The sequence below is a fragment of the Taudactylus pleione genome, unplaced genomic scaffold, assembly GCF_031769625.1.
Source record: "Taudactylus pleione unplaced genomic scaffold, aTauple2 ptg000201l, whole genome shotgun sequence".
Lineage (NCBI taxonomy): Eukaryota > Metazoa > Chordata > Amphibia > Anura > Myobatrachidae > Taudactylus > Taudactylus pleione.
This window is the reverse complement of record NW_028284603.1, coordinates 52,359,849-52,372,032: the sequence shown is the minus strand read 5'-3', so window position 1 is coordinate 52,372,032 and position 12,184 is coordinate 52,359,849. Positions and strand designations below refer to the sequence as shown.

At 42.2% G+C, this 12,184-nt stretch overlaps 1 protein-coding gene across 1 annotated transcript in view; it reads right to left on the bottom strand.

Moving 5' to 3' along the window:
- Positions 1-12,184, bottom strand: part of ANAPC1 (anaphase promoting complex subunit 1) — a 149,355-nt gene that overhangs the window by 23,118 nt on the left and 114,053 nt on the right. The window contains exons 41-42 of the mRNA XM_088477380.1: positions 7,416-7,493; positions 3,086-3,153 (exon numbers count right to left, since the gene is read on the bottom strand). Coding sequence (XP_088333506.1) covers positions 3,086-3,153; positions 7,416-7,493 — 146 coding nt within the window. The remainder of the gene's footprint in view (positions 1-3,085; positions 3,154-7,415; positions 7,494-12,184) is intronic.

Here is a 12,184-nt window from a genome sequence, read left to right as displayed (position 1 = left end):
TGACAAAAGCAAAGTTTGAAGGACAAAAGTATTATTTAAAAAAAAAATAATCATTATTTCTGACCTTGCCAATGTCTTGACTATATGTTCTATTCATTTTGCAACTCATTTGATAAATAAAAAGTCAGTTTTCATGTAAAACACGAAATTGTCTGGGTGACCCCGAACTTTTGAACGGTAGTGTACCTGTCCCACATAATTTACACGGGTTGGGTACAGGATGCCGGCGGTCGGGATCCCAGCGGTCAGAATCTTGACGCCGGCATTCCCACATGGTTAGGATACCGACACTTGTTGGTCAGTATCTTAATTCTCCCCCTCTACCTACCCCTAATCCTAACCTTAACCTAATCTCCCCCCCCTGGTGCCTAAACCTAACCTTTCCGCACCCAAAACCTAACCCTCTCTCTAGTGCCTCCCCCTAACCCCAGTACTTACCGTCGGGATGCTGGTGCCGGGATTCTGACAGGTGTTGGGATCCCGGCGCCGGCATCCTGATTGCCAGGATTTTCACCGGATCCCCATTTACACCCCCACATACCTGTCCCACATCATATAACAGAGATTATTGATCCTTTAAAAGAAATTCACAGGAAAACTGATGTCTTTATAGGCCAAAGTATGATACTTAAACCCCTCCCAGTGCACGATTATTCATTGGGAGGGGTATACGAGAGGTCCTGCACTGTGTCCTATCATTTTTACCTTAGAATAAAGATTTCCCTACCTTTTCCCCTGCTCCGGAGGCTGCAAACAAAAATAAGGGGAATTTCCTCTGAAAAATCATTGCGAGTTTGGAAAAACATTGCAAATGAAATTTTCAGTACGAGTTCACCATGAGGCTCGCAGGACCTAACTCGCACCTATTTGGATGGACCCCTATGAATCCTTCACTCATCCCAGGCCACAGGTAAGCCCCTCAAGCTACAAACACAAACTCTTATTAACCATACTTTTAGCAAAGGAAAACAATTTTCAATGCCGATTCGAAGAATCATATGTCCTAACATCAGGACCCATACACAGACCAAGAACCATGATTCAAAGAAGTCTAACAAATATTCTTTCAATTTGACATTTCATTTAAACAAACTGGAAAGGTCCATGTGGCTTCCCTTTTGCATAACAGTTTGAACATATCGCTTTCTCTAGATGTAATACCAACATATTCAATCCCTCTAAGAGTAATATGTGGGAGATCTACTCCATGATGGGATAGATAGTGGCCTGCATGACTGTGTGTTACCATCTATTTCAAAATATTCAGATTATGTTCAATAAAGCAGATATTTACTGTTCTCATTGTGCGGCCAACACAATGCAATTGGTAATAATATTCATCAGATAAATTATAAAAGTAGTTTGGCAATTATTAACGGTATTTACGCAGTGCTTTATAGACTATCATTATTCACATGAATCACTGCCCTAGTGGAGCTTACAATCTATATTCCCTAACACATCAACACAAGGGTTAATTTTTTTGTTGTCAGAACCCAATTAGCCTTCCAATATGGTTTTGGAGTGTGGGAGGAAACCGGAGCACCCACAGGAAACATACCAAACACTGGGAGAACATAAACTCCACCAGGTAGAACCTTGGTGGGAATCGAACCCAAACCGTCAGTGCTATGAGGCGGCAAGCTATCCACTGTGCCGATGAAGCTCTCTACTATAAATTTCTTATGTTAAGTCTTTCATTTAAATAAAGTACACCTATAAATGACTTAATTAACACTGTACTGCGTTTGTGGAACCTTTCATATTGTTTCAGCCATTCAGACAAAGAGTGATAATTCTGTTATAGGCACCTGTGTACCTATACGTCTGGCTCTTAACCAAAAGTTAAACAAGATATTGGACTTGCACTTGGACAATATAGAGAGGCCTGTTCTCTCACTACTTAACGCCCTACACCAGTCAAGGAGCTCAGTTTTTGTATAGCACTGCAAACTCAATGCACTATGAATAAATTTAAAGCCAACAATACATATGTATGAATGGAAATAATTATCTTGCAATATACTTCCCGTAGTTCATGATTGAGCCTCCCTTGGAATAGTATTCTGATTTCACCAAATAATAAAATAAAAAGTATTGCTGTATGTCAGCACAAAAACCCTGCACTACCGAGGTGCTAAACTAAACGGAGGCTGCGGCAGGTGCAGTATATAGAGGGGGAGGAGCTACAGACATGCTTACATTTTATAGTGCTAGGTAAACCATTTTCTGACGCAGGTGGGACCAGAAATATATTTCTAGTGCCACCTGCGCCATAGAGAAAATTGTTTACCTATTCCTACACAAGAGGTTTCTCGATATGTCTTCCTATTTCTCCCTACAGCAGCAAGTTACCACAACAATAGTCAACAATAGTAGAAGCACAAACATGATGCAGACATAGGGGTCAATCCAATCAGCCACGAATCGCCGGCACGAGTCAGAACGGCAGGAGCTTTACGCCAGCCTCAAAATAGCTCGCAGTCCTTTTTGGGCTGCAAGCAATAATGAGCAAATTCTGTCTGGGAGCAGGCCGCAAGATGTGGTGCCATTGCCGGTGTTATTAACCCTTCGCAGCTAATTGGCTTGACCCCACAATGTTTCACAATGGCAAGAAGCATTTTAAAAATAAGAATGTGATTGGTCACATTTTGTTTTCTGTCTAACTGAAGTCCATGGAGAAGCAATGAAGTGCAGACAATATGCAATATGGGGGGGGGGGGGGTTAAAAAATGTGGACAGATTTAGAGCTGGGAGGGGTATGTAACGTAAAAATAAAGCTGCCCAGCATTTGTGGGCTACATGCAACAGTGCCCAGGTTTTACCCTGAATGGAAAAGAATAACTATATTTGCCCCCTTTACTTTGCAACATGTCTTTCCAGGAGCAAAATGCTCCATTGTTTTTGCTTTGCTCCCAATTCTGCATCAGCCCCATTGTGTGCATGAGAGACAGAGGACTACTTTGTATGATGCATGATGTAAGATTGACTCTGGCTTGGAAAGTTACAAGTGAGATAGGTTGCAGAGAGCCATACAGTGTACTGTAATATTTGCTTTGCTTTCTTGCACACACACATTACTTACTTCAGTTGCTGAGTTCCTTTACGCAAGTCGATAACGATTTCCCAGTAGCGAGGGCCTTTCACTTTTATCTGATTGTTCAAAGGGAAATTAGACAACATCTTAAGATACGTGCACATGCTAACATGTGTCATGGGCTCATCACAAAATGTGTATAAATCTGCGTACAAGCGAATATATGCATTTTCTGGGAGCAACATATGCCTGATTTACTTCCAACCCTGCATTAAGCCCAGCAAGTACATTGCACCAACTCCATACACATGCACTAATGATATATTAATACAGAGCACTATACAGGCCACAATAGATTGAGGGGTTATACTATAGTTTGCAAAAGTATTCACGCCCCCCAACAGAAATGGGGGAGTGAATACAGGTTGTTCCAGAGAATATTTTTATTGCGAACCACTAGGCTCCTAAAGTAAGTTTTCAAGATCATAATCCACTGTTTGCTTGCAGATTTATTAATTTAAACAAATGCTGTTGGAATAAGTATTCAAACCGTGTGCTGTGGAAGCTCAAAGTGTAAAACCGAGCAAATGCCTTTCATTGAATCATTAATAAAGGTCAGCTAATTCAAAAAACATTGTTCATGCTGTGAATATGAAGGAAAGCTGTGAAAATGAAGACCAAAGAGCATTGTAACAAAATGAAAGATAAATATACCGTATAGAAATGTGCATGATGGGAAAAGGCTACAAAATAATATCCAAAAGCTTGGATATCCCAGTAAGCACTCTTGGATCTATTGTGAGGGAATGAAAGCTGCATCATACCACCCAGGCACTGCCTAGACAAGGCTGTCCCACAAAACTCAAAGCAAGAAGATTTGTGAGAGAATCACAGAGGCCAACTATCACTTTAAAGGAGCTACATAGTTCAGTGGCTGAGACTGGAGTGAAGGTGCACAAATCAGCCATATCAAGCTTTTTGGCCCCAATTTAAAATGATGTGTGTGGTGAAAACCACACACTGCCCATTCCTCAGCAAACACCATCACAACGGTGAATATGGGGGAGGCAGAATCATGTTCCGGGGATGCTATTCCTCAGCAAGGACTGGGCATCTTGTTAAAATTGAAGGACCGTTGGATGATACAAAATACATGGAGATGCTGCAAGACAACCTTCTAAAGCTTCTGAGAAATTCAGCAGTCAGAAGAATAATGATCCTAAGCACAAGACAAAAGCAACACTGGTATCATTGAACAACAAAGAGGTGAATGCTCTACAATGGCCAAGTTAAAGTGCAGATCTCAATCCAATTGGGAATCCGTGGCACTATTTGAATGCCGTCAACAAGCGTCATCCAACCAACCTGGAGCAACCTGCAAGGAAGAATGGGCACAAATCACACCCAAAGAGTGTGCAAAGCTGGTAGAAAGTTACTCCAACAGACTTACAGTAAAAGCTGTTATTGCAGCACAATCTCTCTCTAACAGGTACTAAGTCTGCAGGGGCTGTATAGCTATGCAGAATTTTTCAGTTTTTGTTTATTTAATAAAAAAAAATCTGCTGACAAATAATGAATTAGGAGTTTGAAAATGTACTAAGAGGTAGATTCAATTTAACGTATTTATCTGCCAGGTACGCTAGGCAGATTCTGCTTGCACCTCCACAGGCTGCCAGCTGAATCTACCTTCTGAAGGTAATTCGGCCCATACACTAAGATTTTTTAGACGATGTGCACGATCAATCGTGCACATCGTGTGTGGTTTGGCATGCTGTACGACGGTGATGCACGTCCCCGCCGTCGTACATCGGCATCGTAGATCTTATGGAAAAACCATAAGTTCTGCGATCCGTCATGCTGTTAAATAGGTAACCGAAGCATCTTGTAAGATGCATCGTTTACCATTCACAGCAGCATGCGATGCATCGGGCTGAATTTGAAAATGTACCGAGGTGTTGTACGTTTTCAAATCGCCCCGTGTATGGCCCGCCTTAGTAATGTGATAAAGCCGCCAGAACCTATTCCCTTTCACACTTAATCAAATCTGCCCCTAAGAGCCTGCTGGATTTCAATAAAAATACTGTCTGGAACAATCTGTACAAGTATCGTTTGTAATACAGACAAATCTGGATGTTAAATACTTCTGCAAGCCAATGTATATGGTACCAAAGAACACTAGTTAGCAGCACAGGACATCATACAATATCAGAGCACACAGTGTATAGTTTTAGAGCCCCTCAATATACAAGAGTACATTGTTATAGCTATGGAGCAAAGCAAAACTATATTAAGGATGGAATTCTAGTCATGTGCTGAATGCAAGCCAAGATCTTGAAATAACTAATCAGTGAATTACTGTGAGCTGATTAACAAAGCACTGTTGAATGTCCAGATCTGCTGTAGCATTATTATGTTGTTTATGTACTAGAAACTGCTCATATATCGTAGTCTTGATCTTTCAAATAAAAAAGAATGTTAAGCAGTGGCGTAACTAGGGTATTTGGAGCCAAGGGCAAGTAACAAAAAAAAAAACGGAGACACCCTTCACCCCAAAATGTATGTGTACGCGCGAAGGCGTGCAACAAAAAAGTGGGTGGGGTCACGTGCAACAAAAAGTGGGCGGGGTCACATGCCACAAGGGGTGTGGCCACTGTAAAATGTGGGCTTGTCAACATGACACCACCGTTTCTCTCCACTCTGGGAACATTCCTTTCCATTCCATATGCACCTTAATGCCCCCAGTAGTAGTGCCCCTCTTGCAATGCCCAATGTAGTAGAGCCCCTTATGCAATATCCCCAGTATCAGTGTCCCCTATACAGTGCCACTTATACAGTGCCCCAGTAATGCCCCTTATACAGTGCAGCTAGTAGTGGTCCCCCTGTGCAGTGCCCCTCAGTAGTGGTGCCCCCCCCTTATGCAATTCTCTCAGTAGTGGTCCCCCCTATGCGATCTCCCAAGTAGTGATCTGCCCTATGCAGTGCCCCCAGTCGTGCCCATTATATAGTGCCCCCTATGCATTACCCCTTATATAGTGCCCCCAGTAATAGCCCTCCCTTTGCAGTGCTCCTTATACAGTGCCCCCTAGTAGTGGTCACCCCCCCAATGCAGTGCCCCACAGTAGTGGTCCCCCTATGAAGTGCCCACAGTAGGGGTCCCCATATGCAGTGCACCCAGTAGTGGTCCCCCCTATGCAGTGCCCCTTATATAGTGCCCCCAGTAGTAATTCCCCCTATGCAGCACCCCCATTAGTAGTCAAACTATGCAGTGTCCCTTACATATATAGGACACACACCCAAAAAAAAAAATCCCATACAACACTTACCTGAATCCCCGCTCCTGCAGCGCCCGCCACTGTCCGCTTCCCCATCCTCCCGGCCCGCTCTGCACAATTCGAGAGACATCATGTCGTCTCTCCCATCACCCACTGCGGGAGCCGGAAGGTGGAGCTCATGAGTGAGCTCCAACCCGGCTCCAGCAGTGGGCGCAGCAGCCAGTGAGAGTCTGTCTGACTCTCATTGGCTGCTGAAACACACACCTCTGCCAGATAGTACGAGTGTACTACCCAGTGGAGGCGGCGGTGTGTGTATTACGGTGTAGTGCAGACAGCACTCTGTGTTGTCCGCGCTACACAGACTTCAAACCAGGGTCCTGGACTGCAGCCGCCGGTGCCTCCCCGCCCCGCCCCCCCCCCCCGAACCGGTCCGAAGGCGCCCAGGGCACATGCCCCGCTTGACCCCCCCTTAGATACGCCACTGTTAAGCAGGAAGAAACAGTGAAACTCTCTTTTGCATCTGATCGCTAAGGGGGTCTATGTACTAAGCCTCGGAGAGAGATAAAGCGGACAGAGATAAAGTGCCAACCAATCAGCTCCTGTCATTTTTCAAACACAGTCTGTAACATGGCAGTTAGGAGCTGATCGGTTGGCACTTTATCTCTCTTTAAGGCTTAGTACATAGACTCCTAAATCAAAAATGACAAACACTTAAGAGGAAATTATTATTACATTATGTTTTGGGCAGTGAAGCAACAGGTTGTAAATTACATTTCAATTAAGGCCATATATGGAGTAAATATTTGATTAGGTCTGATTCTAACCAATATGTAGCAAGGTGGCATGACAAATATTTACTGGAAAGCTATCAACTTCCTGTTGTGAAAATGTCTGTATTAACCATTAGTTCTCCAGAAGGAGAGAGAAAAAAGCCATGAAAAAGGTCATCACTAGTTCCCTGTTCCAGAAGGGGAACAGGGCTGAGAAGTCAGGTGTAGAGAAGGTGAGGCATGACATTAGATTTCACCAGAATATCCGACATGTATGTATGTATGAATATCCACACTTTGTTGTAGTCATGTGATATTACATTTTATTTTCTGCACCTGTTTAAGTAAATGTAACTCTGGCAGAAGGGTGGGTGCCATAAGCTCTTCTGTGGTCTCTTCATACCACTGAGTGCCCTGCAGACAAAATAAACAAGTGGTCATTCAACAATACATTACAGCCCATGCGCTGCAATTCTCATACACAAAGAGCCATTTAGTAAGCATCTCATGCAATGCAATTCACCATTAATACAACCTGTCAATTCAACCTTTACAACCCAAAACTCGCCTCACTTCCTCTTTCATCACGGTCAGCTCCATTTAGTCTAATTGCCCAAATACATGTTTTGTTTTTCCCAGGACACTATTTCCCTACTTCCTCTTAAACCATCTGTATAAATTTATATACATTCTACCTCCCCAATCACACAGGTATGTCCATGGGCACAATATCACAGTTCTGTGTATGAAGGCAGCTGTAGAGGAAAGTTCTTTCTGCCACTTAAGCCTTCATATGGCTACTTTGTATGTTCTTGCATCTTGGGCTAAGCAGGGGTCAGGACAGACATACTGTAATTATATTCATCATTGCCATACAGCCTGTGGCATCACACTCCCTGCCCATCTTCCCAGCCCCAAATCCTTTGTCACTTTTGATTCATTTTGGAGCAGCGCTGTGCTATATGTAATACCTAAATATTAGAATTTGTGCCTCTGCCCCAAATACTGTGTATTGGCTCTATCTGTATGTGTGTTTGTACATAGAGCCCTTGGTTAACTTTTTAAATTAGTTAACGTCATTAATGACTCTGTCTTTCTGTACACAATATTTAATCTTTCTGTAAACATTTTCAGAGAAGAATTAATTGTAGGAAAGTAGTTACGGGAAGAACCATGGAAAGGTGTGCATTATTATTAAAGTTCATGTACTGGGCAGCACCAAATTATTACACAGTGCCAGACAGCGGGGGGAGAGGATCAACATAATCCATAACACAAAGACATACAGGGTGGATAGGGAAGTGAATGAGAAGGTATGGGGAAAAGAGGGCCCTACTCGTAAGAGCTCTTAGGTAGGCCATTAAATCCTCATAAGCAGGCTAAAACAGGGCGAGCGTGGAGACATCGTACAAGGACATGAAATGACGGACTGAGGGGGCTGATGCAGAGATTAATGCAGGCACGTTGGCATGATGTGGGGAGTTCAATTAAAGGTGAATCCATTCGCCCGGCCGAATCTGCGCGCCAGCCGCTGCACTTTACAGCAGTGGGATCTCGCATTGGATAGCGAGCACTTTTGTGTGAATTGGGCATTTGGCCGGCCGGACACAGGGTGTGAGATGGGCTGCTGTTGCTGGTGTTTATACGCTATAACAGCGGCCATTCGCACCATTTGCCGACAATTGAATTCCCCCTAATGTATCTTGCGTGACTTCGCATTCTCAGAAAATGAGCGCATGCAAATGAAGCTATGCTGAGGCGTACACAATTTGTAACACTGTACGTTATGACAGAAATAGCAGAACTGGGCTTGGTATAGGCGTTCTTATGCAAACATAGTTCAGTGCAGACCATGTAGGGCAGCATGTAAGATAAAACACGCCTGATAGGAGGCATATGGGGCCTAATTCAGAGTTGGCAATAGAGTAAGATAGAGCAAGTAACTGTGCATCTTGGTAAAACCATGCTGCACTGCAGGTGGGGCAGATATAAAATGTGCAGGGCGATTTAGATTAGGGAGGGGTGTCAAATGTGGAATCTAAATTGCAGTGTCAAAAAAAAAAAGCTTCCCAACATTTATGGGCTACATGCAAAAGCAGCCAGTATTTACCCCACATGCAAAAAATATGTATGTGTTTGCACTGCAACATGGTTTGTCCAGGTGCATAGTAGCTTTCTATATCTTACTATATTCCCAAGTCTGAATCAGGCCCATGGTTTGTACTTAGGATGGGACATGTGTAAGTACACCCAGATGATGATGACCATGTGCATGTGTTGCTGATACAGTATGTGTGTATTATCAGATGCATACAGCTCTGCCTATGGGTGAAAATACATATTTCCCATGCACGTTTCTCCTCCTTTAATGCATGGCCATTTTACTTTCAACCCTGCATTGGCCCCTCGGTGTGAAATGATCTCAGGTTCAAAGGTGATGCTATTAGTGATGGCCTGATGCTACAATACTGTAGCTGATATCAGGCAACTGGCAGTGTATAACCCAAAAACACACACACACAATGCTGGACAGTAATCCAAATAATATCATAGTTATGAGGTTAAAAAGAAGAAGACACAGATTCATAGACTAAACAAAGCCTTGTGTGAGTTGGAAATGTCAAGACTGAGAACTTTTCTAGATCCCTGTAACGCCCTCTACTATTATCGCTAAAATAACCATTTCTTGTAAGAAAGGCAGCTAATTTTTTAAAAATATGGAAGTGTATTTCTAAATATATCATGAGATAAGGAACTCACTCATTAACCACCCTTACAGTAAAGAAGCCTTCCCTATTCTGCTGGTGAAACGGGGATTCTTTTTTTTTTTTAAATTGATGACCCATTGTTCTCTGTAAGGTCCTTGGTCTGAAAAGTTTTTTTAGGCAAATCTTTGGATTGGCTGGTAATATATTTCCACATATTGGTTAGGTCACCTCTAAGGTGAACAAACCTTACAAACATCTAAGAAAAGTAAACAAATTAATTATAAAGTGCTTAGTTGCCCAAACTGTAGCCAATATTCGTTATGTGGTCTAACTAGTGAATTGTACAATGGTAACACTAGGTTTTATTAAATAAAAATTTATTTTATACATCCCAGGGGGTATATTTACTAAAGTGCAGGTTTTTAGAAGTAGAGATGCAACCTATCAGATTCTACTTAACATTTAACTAGCACCTTCTAGAAGATAATATCTGGAATATGATTGGTTGCAAGGGGCAACATCTCCACTTCTCAAAACCCGCACTTTAGTAAATATACCCCCAGGATTCCATTTCCCTTTGCAGCCACTGTCTGCGGCTACTCGGCTTTCTCTCAACTGCTATCCCCAAGTCCTTTTCTACTTTACTTTTCCCCAGTTCTATTCAATATAATGTGTAATTAGCATAATCATTGCCCTAGAACAGACACACACTATATTTATCTACAGAAATGTTATCTACTATGTCACAATCTGGATTAAGTATGTGTTAATAACCTTACATAGGGTTTGGATTATCAGCAAATGTAGATTTGTCTACCAGGTCATTACGTTAAGTGACCGGTACTAATTCCCTGTGGTACACCACTAAAACATTTAAGCCCAATCTGAATACATTTTGACTTCTATTCTTCAATCAGTATGTACATATTCTGTCTCTAGACCTAGTACTCCTTTTACGTATACTTATAAAATGTATAATTCCTCAAGCAGTACTGAATGAATTTGCAGAATTCATATATATCACAACAACTGCACTACCAGGATCCATCTTGAAATTATAGTTCATAACCACATCTTCCAGAAATCCTCAGATGCTTTGCTTAGTCAGTAAATTAAGTCTGAAGCAGTTCATTTACTGATTGTGACTAGTTTCCCTTTTAAAGACTGGTACCACACATTCCTTTTAACTTTTTGTTACTAAGGGGGAGATGTACAGTATCAAAGCTTGAAAAGAGGACAAGTGAAGAATTTCCCAAAAGCAACCAACCAGCTCCTAGCTATCATTTTATAGACTGTGCTAGAGAAATGATCGCTATAATCCGATTGGTAGCTTTGGGGAACTTCTCCTCTCTCTATGTATTGAAACATTTCTCCCAAGATGTTGCAACACTATACTCCTGGAGCTAAGAAAACTGCTCCACAATGAGGTGGTTACTCTCCCCTGTCCCAGTACTCATTACAGCACACTTGGAAAGATGGTAGGTGATTTAGCAGTTTCAATTTGGTTTAGGTGTAGTTGTACCTCCTCCTGGAGTAAGACAAACACCATAAAGGAGTGCTAAGGCCAATGCCACACAACGGATTTCTTATGTTTAAAAGAAAGTTTATCTTCGTGGCCCAATGTTCTAAGATCAGACTGGCAATATTTTGCAATAGAGTTTTCGGCTTCAGTCTTTGCTAACCCAATTTCCTCTATATATCTATTGCTACATTATTTGTATTTCCATAGTGAATTTTTCAGTCACTGCTAGTTTTAGCGATTGAAACGCTCTCTTTATTCCCTTTAATAGTTTATTACCTATACCCATTTGGTTATTTTTATTCCTAGAAATGTTGCGGCTATTTATTTGAATATTTTTAAATGGTGCAATTTAAGACAAAAATATTCCAATTTCATAGAAAGGTTATTTTAATCTTTAGCTTAATCTTTATGATGGTAAACGTGGTCCTAAGATTATGGTATCACCCTATGTTTGGCTGCATTAATAGGGTGCACAATGATATTGGAACTCATCCACCAGTCAGACCAGCAGGTCAAACCTGTGGCCTAAATGAACAGATCTGGTCACCTAGAGCTTGCAATTAGTGGCAAGATAGCCCAAAGCAGGTAAGTGTTAATACCTGCCTCGCCCAGATAAGGTGCAGATTCCAGAATATGCTCCACCAGAGGAATGAAGTCAGAACGCGGAGTATCAGACAGGAGACCATTACAGAGCATGTCCACCCATTTTTCAACCTCCTTGTTCAGGTGGAGACCAAGATGGGGCGAAGATGTTCTTCAGAGTGGACTCCATCTTGCGATCAGAGCTATCGTGAAGAGAAGATGACCCCGGGACCAGAGCAATGACCTGGACCTGAATGCCTATTTACCGACTACTGTCTGCCTCCTGGTGCGCG